Consider the following 21,168-nt stretch of genomic DNA (forward strand, 5'->3'; position numbering starts at 1 on the left):
TGTTACTGGTCAGTGTAATTTTTTATATTACATGTGAAATGTAGGAATCGACTAGAATAATGTTTAATATTGACATAAAAAATGTAATTTGGAATGTAGGCCACACGGCATTGAGTAATGTAATAACCTCAGTGGTCTAAGTTAACTCTGTTACTGGTGGAGTTACTATGGCTTGAGCCACTACATTAACTGGATTTACATACGGGGGGAACTACTATGTCTTGAGTTGCTGTAATAGTTGGGTTTCTCCTAACCCAGTTAGTTCTCTGCCGTGGGGGCTCCTGAATCGAAGGTACACTCCTTGGAGCAACAGCAGTACTCCTTGAGGTGGTAGGTAGGTCGAAGGACATTTTGAATCTTTATGGGATGTTTCCTAGTTCAGTTGGAAATATGACCTCACTTGTTAATCTCGATTTGTTTTTTAACGACATTGAAGGTGGAATTCTTAGCTCCATTGGTTACCTCCGCAACCTAAAAAGTTTGAACATGTTTGGTAATAGCTTGACAGCGGGGAGTTGCCAAAGTTTCTTCGAAGACCAAGAGCTGCATCTCTGCAAGTCCTTTACATAGTATGATGTACTTAAGATTGAGTACGTAGAAGGCGTAAATCAAGAAAATTGATTGTCCTTTAAATTTGGTCACTCCTATAGATCATAAACTTATTTGATGAAGTAACTGGATTTGGTCATTTGAAGTTATTAATCTAAAATGTTGCTTGTGAATCAGGTGAAGAAAATGGCAATGCGTGCAATTAGCAAGTTGTGGAGGATTTGTGCATTTAGTGGTCGTGGAGGATTTAGATCGAGGCAACTAGCAAAGTTGAAACTTAGTAGGAAAATAACATTTTTTATTCTTGTAATAGGTGATTCAATTAGCTCAATACTAGGTGATTGAACTACATACAAAACAAATGTTCCGAATGCTCATTTTGATATGCATATAATATTTTAGTGTTTATTTGGAAGGTTTCTGCAGGGGGTTATTGGTTACGTGAAATCTCTAGTGAGCCCTGAACAATCAAGTTTTTGTGTTATTTTTTAAAAACCCAAAACTATAAAAGACACACAATGAAGCGTCATTTTACAAGGCAATTTGGTGAGCGGACGACACTTTTGTATCGTCTTTTTAAAATAAAAGACAGCCCAATAAAGCGGGTCACAATCCGACACTTTGCCTGTGTCGTTCTTTATGAGAAAAGACACACCAGAATGTGTCTTTCCCCTACAATTCTGTTGTAGTGTTTTTTGAGTTATAGTAATTCGGTAAGTATTTTCCATTCCTACCATTACAAGTCGTTCCTTGTTAATGATTGAGTTTTCTTAGACTTTAATTTAGTTGCACTAATCTGATTATGCATGGAATCATCTTAACAAATAATGATTTAACAAACTTTAAACCAGTTATTGGGGTTAGCAACTAGTTTCATGAGTATAAAGCAAGTTTTGATGTTGATTAATATGAAAACTCCGGGTAGCCATATTGCAGGATTTGCAGCACGTCTTGGCAAGCATGAAGTGCGCGAAGTATATAAAAGGTTAGATTTGGATTAACGGTATCGTGAAGGCTGGATGATGAAGATAGGCGTGTTCAAGTCCATGTTCTTATTTTAAAGTCGAACGTAACTGATGCTTTACTTGTAATGCCTTGTATTTCCCCTTATTAAGTTATCCTGTGTTTACTTTTTCATTTGTTATGTTTGCTTTGTATTTGAACTTGGAATTCTATCTTTTGATAATTGTGCAATGGAGAATTTGTAGAAAGTTTTGTGGATGATTGGAGGTTGTGTAATTGGAAAGAATGTGTAGAAACAGGTTGATATGTGAAAATAGGGCGCAATATTTTTTTATTATAGAAAAAAGAGTTTTGCCACGGTCCAAAGCCGTGGCTAATATAGTATTACCCACAGCCTATGGTTGTAGGAAAAACTGATCTTATCCCATGGATTCTGACCGTAGGAACAACTAACGTTTTGCCACAGACTATCCCACAGTTTCTGCCATGGCCATACCGACGGCAATAACTGATGTAGAGACCGTAGCTACTAGTAGGCTTTACTGACGGTCATGACTGTGGGGATACTATTTGTGCAGCACAAAAAGCCCACTGTCCTGCGACGGTCTAAAACCATGAGAAAAATATTTTTTTTCACTTTTCCCACGGTTTTGGACCGTGGGGAAAATCATGTTTTCTATTAGTACGATCAATACCAACCTTACTGAAGACAGAGTCATTTGGAACCTCCATCCTAATGACACTTTCTCTTCTAAATCTACATATGATGCTCTTAGAATTCCAAAAGAAATAGTAAGATGGTACAATATGGTGTGGGGGAAGCTAGTGATTCCTAAACATTCTTTCACAACTTGGCAGCTTCTCTCGGGAAATCTACCAACACAAGATAGGTTGATCCAGAGGAAAGTTCTAAATTCCTCTAAGTGTTGTTTGTGTAATAACTCGAGAGAGAATTCAAAACACCTTTTCTTTGAGTGTTTCTACACTAAGGAGGTATGGAGGAGTGTGAAACAACATATAGGGAGTGATGAATGCAACTTATTAGAATATGTCAAAGAAACTCTATAGAAGCTGAAGTGTACAAGTTGTACATTTGTGCAGTTGTACTTTGTCAGTTATATATGGAAGGAACGTAACTTCGGAAGATTCAGGAACACGACACAAGATTGGCAAGTGGTAAAAAGTAGGTTGATCAATGACATGGGAGTCTACTTGCAATGTCTGTTAAAAGAGGTGAAGTATTCAGGAGAACTGAAGAAGTTACTGGAGAGATTGGGTGTTGTCTCTAATTATATATATTGTTAAAGTTCCAAAACAATATAGGGGAAACCTAAAAGAGGGATAAAGAAGTTAAATACTGATGGATCACTGAAAGATGATAATGGAAGTATTGGTGGTATAATCCGAGACTCAGAAGGCATAGTACTGCTAGCTTATACTGGAGCAGGAGGGTTAAGTTCAGTTTTATTCCAAGAACTATAAGCCATTTTGGTAGGACTGCAGGGTTGCTTGAAGATTCAAATACTCATAGTTGAGGTTGCCTCTGACTCGTTGAGAGCAGTAAATATAGAACTCAACATATTTAACTAAACATATTTTGGTGCATTTGTAAGTTTAGAATGTAATATTATGTCAGAATTGCTCATTAACTAAACATATAGAACTCAAATTTTCATTTATATTTATTTTCTAACACTTCAGTTCTTTCATATTCTTTAGGTATGGAAAGTTATAACTTAACTTAAGTGGATTTTCAAAACCTTCCATTTTGAAGTTGCATCATACCTTCTATAGTACGTTTTTTTTTTCATTTAAAAAATACGAACCTTATTATTCGGCAATTATAAGCATGGATCATATAATTTGTGTATTAATCCCTAGGTTTGAAACGTTTGCCTTATTATTCATATTATATGTAAAAATGTATAAAACGTGTATAAAACGGATTAAACGCGAATTTATTAGCTATCGAAACATAATGCTTAGTGTAACCGCTCATGGGGGTTGTGCATAATTAATTCAATTGAAGTTATGTTGATATAAGCAAAATTTGAGATAGCAAGAGTTCTACTAACAAGGGCAACTAGCTAAAATTATGTCGGTCCCCATGTGATAGCAATATGAAATCAATAACACTTCAAAAGTCATGAAAAAATTGTGAGTGTTTCTTCAAGATATATACAAGACTATTGAATTTGGTGATGGATTGAAATAATCAAGATCAAGAATTTTAAGTGTTTGTTCAGGTTGCCATGCAAGATAATCAAGTTCAAGAACCCACTAACATGACATCTTCAACAATCCGTATTAGATGCAAGTAATTATAGGAGTGAATATGCCGCATCAGAATTTGGTGATTTCCTTGAAACCAAGACAAGAACATATGAAGGTCGTACTTTTATTGATCTTAGAAAAACACATGTGATGTTCTCTAAGCAATTGAGCCTTTGTACGACAATCGAGAAATTCATAGCAAAAATAAACAAGTCTGATTAGCGCATCGGTTGTTTTCAATTTAGATAACTTGGTGAATTATATAGTGTTTGATAGATTAACAAACCACAAACAATTTATGCAGATGCAATCTTGTAAATTGCCAACTTAGAAGTAATAATTCTTCTAGAGTTAAACTTTATGGAAAACTGATAAATGGGTAGAATCAAATTTGTCTTGATATAGTAATGTGTGGCCTTAACCTTCTAAAGCCAACCTAAAGAAAGGCAATATAATCAAGTATAAGAAGAACTGGAGTGAAAGACTTATCTGATGACAGAGCTTATCAAGCAACTTTTCGTTAGTGTAACGCCCCAAACTTATTTTAAAAAAAAAAAAAAAAAAAAAAAACATTGTATTATTTAAAAGAAAAATTGACAGAGTCTCCTATGTATTTTTGACATTTCAATATATATAAGTCATGTATGTCATAACCTGAAAATATGTAATCTTACTACTAAAGAGAATGCTTCGGTGAACAGTGACCTTTTCCAATTATACCCCTATATGAGTTCAATTATTACGATTACGGTCAAAAGGGTACTATGTAATAACATAGGTGAGGGAGGGGTAAAACTATCAATTTCTACAGTGAAATTCAGACGTTTCTCCCTCGATTTAGCGCATTGCCTTCAATTTTGCAAGCAATTACGATATATCCATTGCCCAAAATTTGGCTTTTTGTGCTTCCCTGTCCAAACCACTAACCGCATCGCCCTCGATTTTACATACAATTGCAAGATTGCCACTAGGCTTTAGGTGTACGTGGTTTCTCTCTTTTTGTTCACCTTACAAGAATCACGTGACAACTGCCACGTGCCAGTGTACTAGTATAAGTAAAGCACCAACTCTTTATATTTCTGACAGTCCTCTTAGGATATAATATGTCATGACGACCGAGTTACTTGATCGCCTTGATAAATGCCAGAACAGTCACGTAACCCAGTTTGCAAAATGAGATAATTAAAATACACATATATATACAATGGATACAATAAGAGAAAGATACTAAAACGCTTTGAGAAATGCCAGATCACTTAAGTACCAACTAATATCGACTAAACAAACTAAACAAATAAATATATCTCTAATATGGCAACCGGGTGGGCACAAACAGTACTAGAAATAATGACACTCATAGCAATAAATAATCAAGTTATAGTAAAACTTACTCTCTGCCAAGCCTGCATTTGTCTATTTGTAACCAAATGACATACATAGAACATTAAACCTGGATCACTTAATTTCAGTTCTTGCAAGCAAAAACACATAATGATCAAATATTAAATACACTACTAAAAGAAAGGTTTTTTGTGTCACTTTTTAAGTGACACAAGAAGTCACTTGTGTCACTTTTGAAACTAATTCTGAAGTGACCTATAAGCCCCCGACACATAAAGTTTTACCAAAAGTGACACAAAAGCCTTACTAAATGTGTCACTTTTTGTTAATAAAAGTGACACTTAAGAATAGCCTCTTGTGTCACTTTTAAGAAAGAGTGTCACGTATTTTGTCAAAAGTGACACTAGTTGTATCCGTTTTGGACCAGAGTGGGATATAATTTCGTCAAAAGTGACACATTAAGTATATTAGTTGTGTCACTTTTGGACCAGAGTGAGACATAAGTATGTCAAAAGTGGCATATTAAGTATACTAGTTGTGTCACTTTTGGACCAGAGTGAGACATAAGTACATCAAAAGTGACACATTAAGTATATTAGTTATGTCACTTTTGGACCCGTGAGTGAGATTGATTTTACGGATGCCAAAAAGCGACACAAAAGCCCCTTACTTCTTGTGTCACTTTTGGGAATCAACTCAATGTAACTCGTATGAAAAAGAAAGCGACACGTAAGAGTGCTCAGTTGTGTCACTTTTAATAGATATTATGTCACTTTTTCCAAAAGTGAGAGAAATTAAAATAATTTTTTTAAAAAACTTTTTCTCATTTTTGTATTCGACCGTATTCATTTCTCAACTTGCATCCTATACGTCATAACCAAAATCCCATTAACCTACTTTATGATAGAAACAACATCCACATACATTTATCAAAATATCACAACCAAAATCGCTTTAACCTGCTTTATGATACGGAAACAACATCCACTCGAGAAGAAAGAAACAATATTCAAAACAATTAACTTCTATTGATTTCATCGATCAAACCAAGTATTTATCATCTAGTTTGACTCCCAACAAAAGAAGTAATTCCAATACCAAAAGAATCACAATTAAAAAAAAAAAAAAAAACTACATAGCGCCAATACTATCCTAGCAATATCTTGGCTTATTGTGCGCACTTCCAACACCAAAAACCTAGCTGCGATCTATTCATCCGTTAATCGATCCATTCACCTGCATCATATTATGAAGTCGTCATTCCACTATGACTAGTATATAAAATTAAAAAGCAAGTGAATCAAGAAGGGTATATTGTACAAGTAAAAAAAAAACGATTAGAAAAGTATATATACATAAAGAAAGGGAAAATATAGAAGCCCACTTACCCAAATTAACTACTCAGATAAATTGTTGGATAAAGTCGATGAATTCAAGATGAAGTTCATTTATTTCAGTGGTGTAACACTTCTTGCTAGAGAACTCCAATACCTGTTCGACGAAAAATATATTATAAATATTATGAAAATGAATAATGCATATCTACACCAAAACTAGAAATCAAGAACGCATCAAATTTACGGATATAATTTTTTTAATTAGTAACAGATTTTTACCGCGAGAGAGAGTTCCTCACACTTTATTACCGCATATTTGGTGGAATGATGATAAATTGTTACAATGATATTTTATTAAAATTGAATTAATTTGTAACGGTCTTGATTATTTTCTTATTTTAAATATATGCTTATTTGCTAAAGTGTGAACGATTTAAAAAAAAAAAAAAAGAGAAATTTGGGAATTTAGGAAACAAGAAAAACTCGCTCTAGTGAAGTTTTAGCTAATTCACAACACCTTTAAGGAAAGAAACTCTCTTTCACCGATTCTCTCGAATAAATCTCTCTCAAATCTCCATAAAAGGCCTCTCAAATCTCTTTCAATCTCTCATCGATGTTTGTCACCGCCTGTGAGTTGTACGCCTTCCTCTTCCGTTCAATTACCTATGGTTTTCTAATTGGTCACTACACTTACTTCTCTCTCGTGGATTTTAATCCACTATGATGTAGGGTTTGCTTGGTCCGATTCAAAGTCCAAGTTCGGTTCGAGTTGCTACAAAAGGTAACGATTTTTTACTTTTGGTTTGTGTTTTTTCGACCGGGCTACCATCTTATGGTCTGATTATTGTTCTTGTTTGTACATGTTTTTATTGATTAATGACTTGTACCTGTGTTCATGTCTGAAATTCTCAACATGCTTCTCTGAAAACTTTGTTTTTTCATTAAAAGCTTAATGACTTATAATTGTGTTCTTGTTTGCACATGCTTTTAATTAATTAACTATCAGTATTTAGTCATAGTCACGCCTTAATCCTAAAGTAATGAGAAATTAATTCTTTGAACCAAACAACCCCAACATTGAAACCAGTTTTAGATTCCCTTGAATCTTTACATGCTACAGTTAGTCAGACTTGTTAATCAATGAGATTGGTGCAATAGCCTTTCTCATTTGTCGGAAAACAATACGTTCAGAATGTTCATCAGACCAAACTGCCATGAAGTGTCCTTTACATGATCTACGACGATGAGGCCATGTTGCTAAGAGGTCTTTCACCTTTAGGGTGTGATGAGATAGAAAGCTCCTTTTATCCTTTCTATTTTAAACTAGACGAACACATCAAAGTTGTGTATCTAGTATTGTTTTGTCAAGTATGTATTATTGTTTAACGGGTGGCGTTTCTATTTAACAAAGCAAACAATCGTTTTGGCGTCCTTTTGAACCATCCAAAGTTCATTTGCATTATCGGCTATCAATCTTTTAGTATCTAGTATTGTTTTGTCAAGTATGTATTATTGTTTAACGGGTGGCGTTTCATGAAGTGTTCCAAGAAAAATGGATTGGCACGGCGTCTACAGAACGAGGGATTGGCATTGATTTACCAAATTTTAACATGTAATGGGATGGTGGCAGTCTGCGCTAGAGAAGCTCTAAGACGTGCTTGATGTGTGACTTATCCACTAATATGAAATCAAGCATGGACCATTCAGGAAATACAGGAGATGACCTGAGACTTTGAAGGACAACAAAAACTGTACTGTGTTTACTTTTTACCCTATCTTGAATGTTCCTGACTTTTATGCCTGTCCCAGATTTAGCATTAATTTCTTGTATATAAATCAGTGAAGACTGACTGCAGTCACAACTCACAAACCTCTGCACCAAAAGCGCACAAACTTTCTCACGTATACTGTTTTTCTCGTTCCAGTCTTGCAGATTCCAGATTCTATAACAAGATCTTCTATATTTCCTCTTCTCTTTGTACGCTAATTACTTTCTTCAACAGTCCTTAAGATTGTTCCCATCCCGTGAAACCAGGTATTTCCTTACTTTGTTCAGAAGACTATTATATTACTACTATCTTCAACTACTTTATTTACCAGGACTCTAATATGTATATTTCAAATTCTTAGTTCGTTGTGTAAACACTTGAATAGCAATGAAGAATTCAGTTTCGGATCAGAAGTTTTACATAGAAAGTGAAGAAGATGAAGAGAAAGTGTCGTCGGATAAAGGAGACGATGTGAATGGATACAATTCTGATTCATCTTCTACGGTTTCTTCGATTGAAAGCGAACAACATAATAGACCTTGTTCTTACAACACTTCATGGCCACAGAGTTACAGGTCTTTTTATCTCTTCTTTGTTATGTTTTTGGTTCTTCTTAACTGTTTGTATGGTCCATGATTTACTGTTTATTCTCTAGGCTTATTGTCGTTGCATGTGGCTGGATAACTCACTGCCCATGTTCTGGTCACTTGTTCCAACCTCTCCAAGGATGATATCATTACTTCTTTAGATGATGTTACCTGAAAATAAATTAAATGAGAGCTTTTTATTTGGAGGAAAAAAAAAGTATTACTAAGATTATAAATTGTTTTTTGAGAGCCACGTACATTATAAATTTTTAAAGAGACGGATGGGGAAAATGGAAAAGATTTTGACAAGCTTTCATTTTCGTCATATTCTTCTTATGTGTTCTTTTGCAATGAATGCATTGATTATCCTAAAACAATCCCCACACTATGAAGTATGAAAGCATTGTTTTCTTTCATCATTTGTTCCTATCTGGTGGCCCTAGTAGTGTCTAGAGATGACATGAATTCGAGAGTTGAGACAACAGATGTCCTCCGCCCAGTTGGACAAAAATCAGATCTACTCCTTCAACAAAACAATCGCCTAGCTAACTCAGCGAAATGGCGAGATACAATGTTGGGTCGCTTGTTTTTTGTGTGGCGAGTGTGTCTAAATTTTAGACCATTCTTTGCAACACTGACCACGTAAAATTAGCTATAATACAAAATTGATCAAGCATGTGGGGTATGGTGTTTATTCAAAGGACAGATCCAAAACATCAGACATCTAATCCAATTAATGTAATTGACATGTCCATCTTGTCACCATTCATTATGTATGCCCAAATAGGGTGCATTCTGATATTTCAAAAATTCAAAGTATTGGGTGCTATTTGTAGTCCAGTAGATCCATCGATTATATATTTATATGACAGCTTATCAGAAAAATGCTAGTAAGTAAGTTTCTGATGTAGGTGCTTATATTGTACAAGTATATCCCCTTTTTTATGAGAATCCGTCTTCGTGAAGCAATACTCTCTTTTAGTCTTATGTTGGGCTAGCTGTTGGATCTCCATATGATTGCATATTTGCATGACATTAGTCTGACTTAATGTTTAATGAACTCTTGATCCAGTGTAAATCTAAGCCAAAAATGTGTTTCTTAACTTTCTATATTACATCTAAACAGAAAGTTTAAAAACCGTGTATCCTGTTAATTTTTCAGGCAGTCTATAGATATGTATAGTAGCGCATAATCTCCGAAAGTATTGGGTTTTGGGCAGTCCGTCCCTGTCCAAAATCAGCAGTTCTTTCCTCTCTTCTTCCCTGACAAGGCGGCATACCCCTGAAATACTGTCATCCTTGATTAAGCCATTGTTACCAGTAAGCAATGAGCAACAAGAAGAGCAACAACATCAACGTCGCAGTTCTCATTCTTTGCTTCCACCACTTCCAACAAAAAGGTCTTTCATTAAGAAGGCAGGCCCTGAGCAGCAGACTCATTCCAAGGTCACGCACGAGGTAGCAGGTCCTCGCCAGTGCTCTTATGGACAAGCGGTTTTAAATGGTAAGTAAACTTTTTAACCTAGCTAATTACTAACTGAATAGATTTCTGCTCACCAACATTTTACTACAAGCAAAAAAAAAAACATTTAACTGCAAGCGCTTGCGTTGGGCTGTGAGTGATTGGATACAATGTGTAGGATCTCAAAAACCTACAACATGGTAGTGGGCAGTGGCCTAGTTTTATTGAGAATTAAACATTTAAACCTGCATATATATATCCAACCACTTACTAATTAACACCATGAGCTGAGCAGAACTGGGGACCAGTATTCCACAAGTCCCCAATGACATACGTACTAATATAATGGAGCAGGGAATAGTGAAATGAAAGTTGTTGACGAATACATATCATCTACTAATGTGCTAAAATCCGACAAAATGTTATTGTGGCGTGTATTATTTCAGTAAAATACATGAGAGTCTGAGTTCCAATACTTATTACCATCGGTGGACATCACACAAGAACCCAATAATTGCAAATCCAAATGTTAAAAAGGGCATGATTTGAAATGTGCTAATATTCACCTTTCTAAGACAAAATGCATTGTCAATTTAGTACATCAGTACTTCACCGGCCTCAACGCACAAAAATAGTAAATTATATTGGAAGGCCATGGAAAACAAAAACTTATCCAACTGAAAAAAAAAACTTATATTTCCTTGAAAGTCTCAGACGACACATATATTTCCCATAAAGATATTCTAATGGTGTCAAATATCAACTTACCTTTTTATCGTATTCTTCAAATATCGAACTGCTTGGCTGATTTATATGGATGTCACAAAATGGATTTTGGCTTATGTTTTTGTCATTCTGCAACTTCATTTATCTGAGGTGGTCCAACTTCATCAGATAGTGGTGTTCACCTTACCCTGCAGTTATTATAGCCTACTTCTCTTCCAATTCGTTATCAACTCAATTACATTCATCTTTAATTGCAAAAACACAATCCTTTCATTTTTTTTTTTTTTTCTCCTTGTCTCTGTCCATGTTGTCACAGTATCATCTTTCTTCCAGAATGCTAGGTGTTCCATTGACATAATATGGTTGCTGGGCATTATTAAGATAGGTTCTTTCTTTTAAATTCTCCACAAATGTACTGTGACAATGAAACTGGTGGCGTGTGGAAAATCGTTAGGTATGAATATGTTACTTTAACTCAGCTAGGAGATGCCAAGGCAAATGAATGAAAAAAAGGTTGGGAAAGGAATGACCATCCAGTCAAGCTATGTATGAAAACATAAAAATCGTTGAAACCTAAGTAAGAAGTAAGATGGACATTTCATATCTCCCCCCCCCCCAAAAAAAAAAAAAAATCTTCTCCACTCCGCTCATGCCCCCATTGCAATGTAGTATACTAGTGTATTTGAGTTACGATGCCGCAAAACAATCTATTCAAAACTAACACTGCTACAATTTTCTTTCTTATTTTTTCATGTCTTAAGGGAGCCTTTGTCTAGTGGAACATGGAAAGTAGAATCTACTCTTTTTGTTGGGCATGCCGGAAGTGTTGAGGATCTCCAGGTACACTCTAACTTAATTAACGAAACTTCTTCGTTTTTTTGTGTGGGTGTTTTAATGCGGTAAACCTTCAATTTGTAGTCTATTCTGTTCTAAAAGTTGTCTAAATTCCTTCATATTGTCTATTAATGAGTTTTGTTTTGGAAGATAGGTTCTTACATGTGAGTAGTGTGAATGTATGGTGTGTATATATTCGAAGTGTTGTATCTCGAGTTGGAACTAATAGAAGTGTATAACACTGATATAAGTGGAAGTGATGTATACGTTGTTTTCATTTTAATTTTGGTATATAATTTATAGTGTTCTTTTGATTCGAGGATTGGTTATTTGACTTAACTGGCATTGGTCGAGATGGTTAAGTAGCTGGTTCTACGAATCAATATATATTTGAGTAGCTAGTTCTACGAATCAATATATATTTGAGTAGCTAGTTCTACGAATTAATATATTATTTGATTTTCAGGTTATGACAGGATTTATGTATATGAAATGTTGATGACAGGATTTATGTATATGAAATGTTGAAAATACAGAGGAGACTCTGCCGAAATTTCTGTCTTTCGTCAAGGTGTCTGACAAGGTTATAGGGTTTTGGGGCGTTATATAAACTTTCATGTCTATACTATGCTTCTATTGCTACTAGCCTGTGAATTCCGTAGTTTGAGTATAAGGAGCTACTATTTAAAAATAGGATATAAGTTTATATCTATACATATTTGTTTTCTACTGCCTGACTCATTTTTATATATTTCTATTGGTGTATAGGATGAAAGGGACTTTTCTGATGATACCATCCCAAAATCATTCCCTGATGCTTGCAACTACTGAAGGTGCTAGTTCTATACAAATGACGTGAGAGTTTGAGTTTAAAGACAAGTCCCATTGATTTGAAAAATAGTGTGTATTTCATTCGTGACAAGTCCTATTTATGAAAGATGTTTTGGTGATGTTATTTTAATAAAAGATTATATGATTGGATGTACTTGTGAGATTAATTTCTTGTTTATGTTATAGACGATTGTAGAATACCCAGTAAGTGGGGGCATCTTTATGCAGGTTCAGTAGTCTTCCAAAAAGGATGGTTTTGGGGGAAATTATTTTTTTTACATATGAAATAATTTTGTAATGGTGGAAAACCGTAACTAAGCTTTGAAATGAGTAACACTTACGAAGCAGCAAAACCGTTACCAAAAGAAAATTAATCGTTACAAATTTTATAAATCAGTAACACAAAAAAGCGTTACTGAGGTTAGAAAAGAGTAACACAAAAAAGCGTTACTAATTTTATAAAACCGTTACTAATGTTAGAAAAGAGTAACACAAAAAAAAGGTTATTAACTTTATAAAACCGTTACTGAAGAGTAATACAATTGAGCAAAAAAAACCGTTAGCAAATATTTTAAGTTACGGAAAAAACCGTTAGCAAAATAATACTTTGTAACGCTTTTAAACCGTTACAAATATTTGTAACAGATTACCCACGCCCAAACTGTTACGGATAAAAAGCGTTACAAATATTTTTTGTAACGGTTTTTGACTGTTAGTAATAGCAATGCATTGCCTACCATATTTACAAATGCACCAATTTATAAGCTAGCTAAGACTATATGAAAAATAATGCTACTTTACAATCACCTTCTTTTTGATTGGTGGACTAGGATCTTCTACTAAATCTCGCATAAAGCGCAATACATAATATCCACATACAATCCCCCCAAAAATGACTCTCCCAAAGGCATGTTGTGAATAGTATCCTCTGGCCCCTTCCTTGCTGAAACACGACCTTCGGCAACAATGTTGTCTTTAGATCCCAATGCCAATCTACAATCTTGGTCCTATAACAAATAAGTAAAACAAAGACAGCATTATCTAGTAACAAATTTGACGCAAACATTTAATCAACCTTTTTAATTAAGATAATATTTTTTTACCTTCCCATCTTTAGCTTTAAGTTTTTCGGAATCCACAATGCTCTTTCCATTGCCTATTTTTTACTATACGACGAAGTGTACATCAAGTTAGTATATGTAAATCACATGGAATAAAGGAATGAAAAAAGCTACGTATCATTCCCTGCATTTACTCCTATAACAAATAAGCAAAACAAAGATAACATTATCTAGTAACAAATTTGACGCAAATATTTAATCAACCTTTTTTAATTACTACTAAAAGAAGGGCTTTTTGTGTCACTTTTTAAGTGACACAAGAAGTCACTTGTGTCACTTTTGAAACTAATTTTGAAGTGACCTATAAGCCCCTGACACATAAAGTTCTACCAAAAGTGACACAAAAGCCTTACTAAATGTGTCACTTTTTGTTAATAAAAATGACACTTAAGAATAGCCTCTTCTGTCACTTTTAAGAAAGAGTGTCACAATGCTTGTCAAAAGTGACACTAGTTGTATCAGTTTTGGACCAGAGTGGGACATAATTTTGTCAAAAGTGACACATTAAGTATACTATTTATGTCACTTTTGGACCAGAGTGAGACATAAGTACGTCAAAAGTAACACATTAAGTACAGTAGTTGTATCACTTTTGGACCAGAGCGAGACATAAGTAAGTCAAAAGTGACACATTAAATACACTAGTTGTGTCACTTTTGGACCAGAGCGAGACATAAGTACATTAAAAGTGACACATTAACTAAACTAGTTGTGTCATTTTTGGCCCAGAGCAAAACATAAGTAAGTCAAAAGTGGATATACTACAATGTCATTTTTGGACCAGCGAGACAAAACGCCAAAATGACACAGTATACTAGTCACTTTTGCGAGACACAAGTACATAAAAAGACACATTAAGTATACTAGTTGTGTCACTTTTGGACCAGAGCGAGACACAAGTACGTCAAAAGCGACACATAAGAGTGGTCAATTGTGTCACTTTTTCCAAAAGTGAGACAAATGAAAATAATTGTTTTTTAAAACATTTTCCCATTTTTGTATTCGATTGTATTCATTTCTCAACCTGCATCATATACGTCATAACCAAAATCCCATTAACCTGCTTTATGATATAAACAACATCCACATACATTTATCAAAACATCACAACCAAAATCACTTTAACCTGCTTTATGATATGGAAACAACATCTACTCGAGAAAAAAGAAACAACATTCAAAACAATTAACTTCTATTGATTTCATTGATCAAACCTAGTATCTATTATCTAGTTTGACTTCCAACAAAATAAGTCATTCCAATACCAAAATAATCAAAAAATTTAAAAAAAATAAAATAAAATAAAATAAAATAAAAATACTACACGATGCCTTTTCATGGTGCGAACTGCACGCTGTAATTTAGCTTGCTTTTTCTTCTTGCTGGCACTCATTCCCTTGTGATGTGCCTAAAATCCAAGACAAGAACAAAGGTTAAGGAACTGATGGGGGTTTAGAGACTTGAAGAGAAAATGCCATAAATTGCTTCACTTGATAACACAACACAAATAATTTGATTAATTTTGTAGCCATAAGTAACTAACTTGATATGAATCTTATAAAAAGTCTTCTTTGTTAGCATGCCAAGATGACATCGGTAACTTCTTTTTGGACCCCTTCCAACCAGGACCCACATGAAAATAAGAAAGATCGGGCTGCAAACAAACACAATCTATCCAAACGCAGATTAATACTTGTTTTTCGAAGGATAACAGTCTCTCATGGACATAGATAGATGAAAGCATTGATAGTAGTCAGGCAAAAGCATTGATAGGTCCGGTTAAACAAAAACAAGACACAACATACAACTTGCGACTTACTTTTAAACCAACCTTTTGCTTCTCTTACTGAATATTAAACTTGAAATATAAAGGAATGATATCTGGAAAAGTAATATAGGATGTAAACAAATATGAAATAAGGGAAAAGAGCCTATAGAGTATATAAAAAGGAATGTAGGATTCTACATGGTTTTAGCCAATCATGCCGACTTCAAATTCCAACAAAAAAATAACTACAGAAACTATCATGGTAACTACAATCCCTAATACCCAGTGGCCAGTTCTAAGTTAAGAAATCGACAAACTAAATATTTTAAGTAAAATTTTGGAGTAATGCATAAAAGTTTAGAATCATGGTTGCAACTTATGCTTATGTGTTATTAACTATATTAATACAGTTTAAAAAGGTAAATAGGTACAAAGAGTTGTGCAATTGTACTAGGATATTTTTGGAACTTTACCGTTTACCTTATAGTAGCATCTGATAGTAAATCTTCAATTTATTCACTCGATTGACAATGGTCAAAATAACATAATTTTTCACAAAGTCCCCAGAGGAAAGCAAAAGGTGAAATAAGGAACTAAAATATGCCACACAGCAAGTAATAATTAATCTACTTAAATGGTGAAATGAGCCCAAAAGTAATTGACTCAAGGATGAAAATGTCGTATATACAACCACAAATGAAATTTGAAAGAGAGAGGGGGGGTCCCAAAATCTGAAATGTCGAAGCTCTCTCACAAATAGAATAGCATAGTGAAGTAAAGAAAAACACAAAGAAGAATCTAGAGCATTGAAGACTAAGAGAATACCTTGTACCCAACCTCCCTACTGATAATAACTTGAGAGTTTTGAGAAGTCATATCGTCTTCATCACCTGAGTCATCACTACCATCTCCTTCTTCAATCCGTTCAAATCCGAGAAGGAAAGACAGACCAAAAATCATAATCTTGAGCAATTCAGATATCAAACTTATGTCCAAATTAATCATTATACAGCTATACCTCTAAAAGACATTAAGAAAACTAAACCTGGAAGACGAGTGAAAACACGCTGTGGATATTGCATTTGCAGTTCTCTCATCAAACCAAACCCTTCTATGGTGAAGATCACAAAGTACAACAAGTGCTCTTTTAGCTTTCCTTTCATCGTCATTCTGATTATTGAAACACAATTATCAAAATTTAGTCCTAAGAAGTAAGTATTAAACTCCGTATAAATTCACAAAAAGGCATTACAATACAAACCTGTAGCATAGAAAATATTATATTCTGAAGTGCACGATTCTTAGCATCATTTTTATGTTTCATATTCATATCTTTGAATACTATGAACAACATGAGAGAAACACAGTTTCCTCAAAACTCTGTCCCCAAATGTTTGCAAGTCCATAAATAAACCAAGATTCTCTCCAAGATTGGTGCCAGTGGGTGCATTCTCATCGTCTCTTTTACTATACATTTTAAATACAGAAGGTTTGGGATGTCTTTCTCCTCCACCCATCTATTTCTACCAATCACCCTATCCAACTCTGCAGTTACTTGTTTATAAATTTGTAGTTGTTTCAATACTTCTGACATTGCCCATTCTATTGTGATTGATGTGGTATCAGTCCCACCGGCTAATAGGTCCTAATGACGAATACAATGTATTAATAAGAGTCCTTTAGGAGCAGCTGATGTAAATAAAAACATGCACCCGGCCAAGGGGAGGAAAATAAGTTACTGAAAAGTTGGAGATATACTTCTAACTTCCAAGTGCTACCTCTTTTGAGATCAGGAGAATTCTGAGATAGTAACAACATGAGAGTGCACTTTTCTATGAGGAACTTTGGTAAACATTCCAAAGAAAAGGTTCTGTGGTTGACTGGATTCCCAAGCAAAGAAAATAACGCCATCTAGGGCCGAGCATTAAACATAACTTTTTAAAGTGGGGTGGCTCCTTAGCATTTCTCCATATAATAATCAATTTTCAAATATAAATGGTGAAAGTTTGAAAAATAATGCAGAGAAAAATATAAATAATGCAGAGGAAAATATGGCCTTTGACTTGATTTCGGGATAGTTTGAGCTCAGGCTTGGGATTATCAGCTAATAACTGCAACAATACTTCCAACATATCCTTAGGCAAGAATTCCCACAAGTGAATAACCATGTTTTAAATAAAATTGTAATATGCCCTTCCTATTGTTCGTGTTTAGTTCATTAACGCCTAGTTTTGAATCAAGTCTGACACGGTTCAGGGCCTACTTGTATATCTAGTAGCGACATGCAATAGCAGAACATAGTCGACTAACCTGAAGAATTCAGATATGCACGCACAAATATTTTACGCTCCTTTAAACCTGTTGCATAAGCAGCCCATAATAACTGGAAGTAATTACTTATGGTTGGAGTGAAACGTTTTATGGTGCATGCATGCATAATATAGCTTTAGCATTTTAGAAAGGAAGCATCTAAATAACATATTTTTCTCAACTGACCTGGGTATTTATCATAATCAAGAACATGAGGTGTTTGAATGATAATCTGCGCCGCCATTTCACAGAAGTGATTTGCAAGATCAAATGCTATGGGATTGTAACACGAATACTCGTAGTCCTGTAAAGAATAAAGAATCAGTAACATATTGAACTTTAAATTGATTTATCTTCCCTTTGTAACTGCAAACAGAAAACCGGAGGGGATATGTTACAGCCCAATGGTTTAACCATAAATTCCCTAGATATAGGCCCATAATTTGGCCCAAGAACTAGATTGTTCCTTAGATGTTTTCTACCGAAAGTTTCTTTATAGATATGTTGTGGAAGCTTTCTACAATATATCTAGGTTTATGGCATGTGGAATATCTAGCACTTTATATATTTATAGAGTTCTAGAGATAAGAGACTCTACAGAGTCCAATAGAAACATTTGAACTTTCTCATGTCCAACAGACATGCTCATGGTAAAGCGACCTTGATTATTCTCTTACAGCTCCTTTTTAATACAAAACTTTATAACAAATATAAAAATTTCTTATTCTCACAAAACCATCATAAGAAAAACCATGGATTGAACAATGTTGACTGTGAGATAATGTGTCTGTGTGCCCAATTAACAATTTGAGTATAGGAACTTACAATGATAGTTACTACTCTAGTCTCTTCGTCCATCATGATATTCCCATATTGTAAGTCATTATGACAAAATCCTATGCTTTGGTTTTCCTTTGATAACTCCTTTTCCAATCTAGAAATTTCCATCTCTATGGCATCCAACTTAAATGCTTTCACTTCGTTGAGGGAACATAACCACTTAGATGCGCTTAACCAATTTCTAGAGGAAACAAGAAACAGATCATTCAACTTCAAAAATTTAATACTGACAGGAGCTTAAGCTTCGGGGGAACAAATGTGTACCTCAATCTGTTCCAAAGCATTACATATTTTGGACCGGGCATGTGAAGATCATGGAACTCCCTAAGTTTGGTTGCTATCAAAGTAGATATTCCTGCATCACGCAAGTCAGTGGCTGATAATGTCTGAAATTCCAATAGAACACATAACCGTAATGATGTCAATTTAAGAATGGCTATAAACATTCTACAATTTCCTCTCGAAAACGACTCAAAATTAGAAATCAAAATAGCATATTACCCGAGCATGTATGAATTCCTCAACACGGCCAGTTGGGAATCGTCCCAAAAGATGAGGTCCCTGCCCATGCTTTGACATGCTTTCAAATGTCATGATCTCTTGGGCAGAATAACGGTGAGGGCTCTTCAGCGTTTTTGCGAGACAATTTTTTTTTTTAATCCTAAGTGTTATTTTCTTTTCCTTTTAGGTTTAGTAAGTTTTAATTATTTTTGGCCCAAATCACGACTTTCAATTTCATGGCATAAGCAATTACTAGTGTCGCTTATTTATTTCAATAATTTGTTAATTTTGTTTTCGATTTTTTTACACCCAGAAGTGACACAACAACTCAAACCACTAGTGTTACGTTCAAATAATGGGACACAAAAAATAAAATTACTTGTGTCACTTTTCCTAGAAGCAACACATCAACCCTCATTCTATAAAAAAGTGACACATCAAAACTCCGTATGTCACTTTTTTATAGTAAGTGACACGAGACAAAAAAAATAAGTGACATAAAAAGCCCTTCTTTTAGTAGTACATGTAAGACTTTTAAGAGATTGGTTACGAGAAGTTCAAGAATGGGCTGGAAGAATCGACAAGGTACACCATATGAAAGACCCACCCCCTTCTGGCTTTTCTACTCACAGCAATCTTGAAGATAATTGATGTTTTAGAACAGTGCTGTGTTACTTCAAAGAGTTTGTTTAGAAGTGAGGTTCATCCTAAATTGTTTAGAGTTTGAGTGTGGGAGTTGTGAAAAAGAAAGGTTGACTCTTGGTATAGATTAGATTAGTTTTAAGCTAATGAAAACATGAAAGTTTTAGTTATTGGTATTGAAAAGACATAAAAACATTGAAAGAAAGATTGATTGAAGATTGCAATAAGAACAAGTATATAAGATTGTAGATTGAAATAAGAACAAAGGAAAATAACAAGTTTTAATTAAATGGAAATGAAGAACAATAAAGTAAAAACTTGAATTGAAAAACTAGACATGAAATTAAACAAACCAAATGGTTTGGATACTAAGACAATGGATGCTTTCTCTCTCCCCTACTTTTGGATTATATACCCCTACTTTTACCTTTTACAGATTTGCTCTTCTCCATTAAAAATGAGACACCTCACACTTCACTTTTGCTTTTGCTTTTTGATTTCTTCTTGACCAAGGTAGGTTTTGGGAGAATGTCATATTTTGAGATAATTGCCTCCATCTCTGGTCTTCTTAGTTGAGGGCTTTGACTTTTTACCTTAACCTTTAACTTTGACCGCTGACTTTGACTTTATTAGCACTTTTCTATAGCAGCTTCTAGTCTTCATAATAAGCATGATTAAGGATCATTTTGGTGCTAAGTCACAGCTTTTATGATAAATAGTCTGAAATACTCCATAACCTTAAAAAGGCAATAAAAGCTATGAGTTATCCTTTCGTTAAACGTAAAAAAGGCTGTAATGCAGTAATATACGGGTAATAAAACGCACATTTGGGAGCTGATCACCACCCCCTAAATAGCATCTTGCTTGACCTCAAGCAAGGATGAGAGTAAAAACTAAGATCACAAATGAGTGATTTATTATAAGTTATACTAATCTCATTTCGCAAAGTGTGATTGCATTGATCATATGCAACAAGGCTTTAAAACCACTAGGAATTCCCTAGTGGATGAGCTTTAAGCCTCGTGAGAGTTTTCTAGTGAAGGTACTCACAAACTTCTTCTATTTAGTACAAATGGTCTTGTTTCCTTATTTATTCTCAGAAGGTCATACATCTCATTAGCAGTGAATAAAGGCAAGCTCTTTTGAACTTAGAATAACATATATATAATAATTTAATCATCTAAAGATAAATGTGCAAAACATGAGCAATGAAATGCAAAAGCAGAGTTGTTTCCGAGCCTTTTGGAGAGCTTCCTTAAGGTGGCTTCTCACAGGGGTGTGTTGCAATCACAACTCTCTGATATATTCACTCA

At 34.5% G+C, this 21,168-nt stretch overlaps 1 protein-coding gene and 1 long non-coding RNA gene across 5 annotated transcripts; one reads left to right on the forward strand and one right to left on the reverse strand.

Annotated features, from left to right (window-relative positions):
• The first annotated feature begins 7,182 nt into the window (after positions 1–7,182).
• On the forward strand, positions 7,183–12,840 carry LOC147477064 (uncharacterized). 4 transcript variants are annotated; one of them, XR_015209038.1, is made up of 7 exons: positions 7,183–7,245; positions 8,004–8,215; positions 8,390–8,499; positions 8,595–8,808; positions 9,983–10,324; positions 11,770–11,848; positions 12,611–12,840. It is a non-coding gene; the product is annotated as an uncharacterized LOC147477064 (long non-coding RNA). The 4 variants fall into 4 exon arrangements; XR_015209039.1 differs by lacking the exon at positions 8,004–8,215 and having other exon boundaries at positions 7,215–7,245; XR_015209037.1 differs by lacking the exon at positions 7,183–7,245 and having other exon boundaries at positions 7,468–8,215.
• Positions 12,841–17,867: 5,027 nt separating this feature from the next.
• Positions 17,868–19,343, reverse strand: LOC147477065 (putative choline kinase 2). Its single transcript, XM_086583919.1, has 5 exons — positions 19,214–19,343; positions 18,977–19,098; positions 18,698–18,893; positions 18,059–18,176; positions 17,868–17,920 (listed from the first exon to the last, which is right to left on the reverse strand). The coding sequence occupies exons 1-5, from the start codon at positions 19,304–19,306 to the stop codon at positions 17,868–17,870; spliced, it is 582 nt and encodes a 193-aa protein (XP_086440045.1). The 5' UTR covers positions 19,307–19,343.
• Between the last annotated feature and the right edge of the window lie 1,825 nt (positions 19,344–21,168).

Source organism: Coptis chinensis, chromosome 9 (genome assembly GCF_015680905.1).
Source record: "Coptis chinensis isolate HL-2020 chromosome 9, ASM1568090v1, whole genome shotgun sequence".
In the NCBI taxonomy this organism is placed as follows: Eukaryota; Viridiplantae; Streptophyta; class Magnoliopsida; order Ranunculales; family Ranunculaceae; genus Coptis; species Coptis chinensis.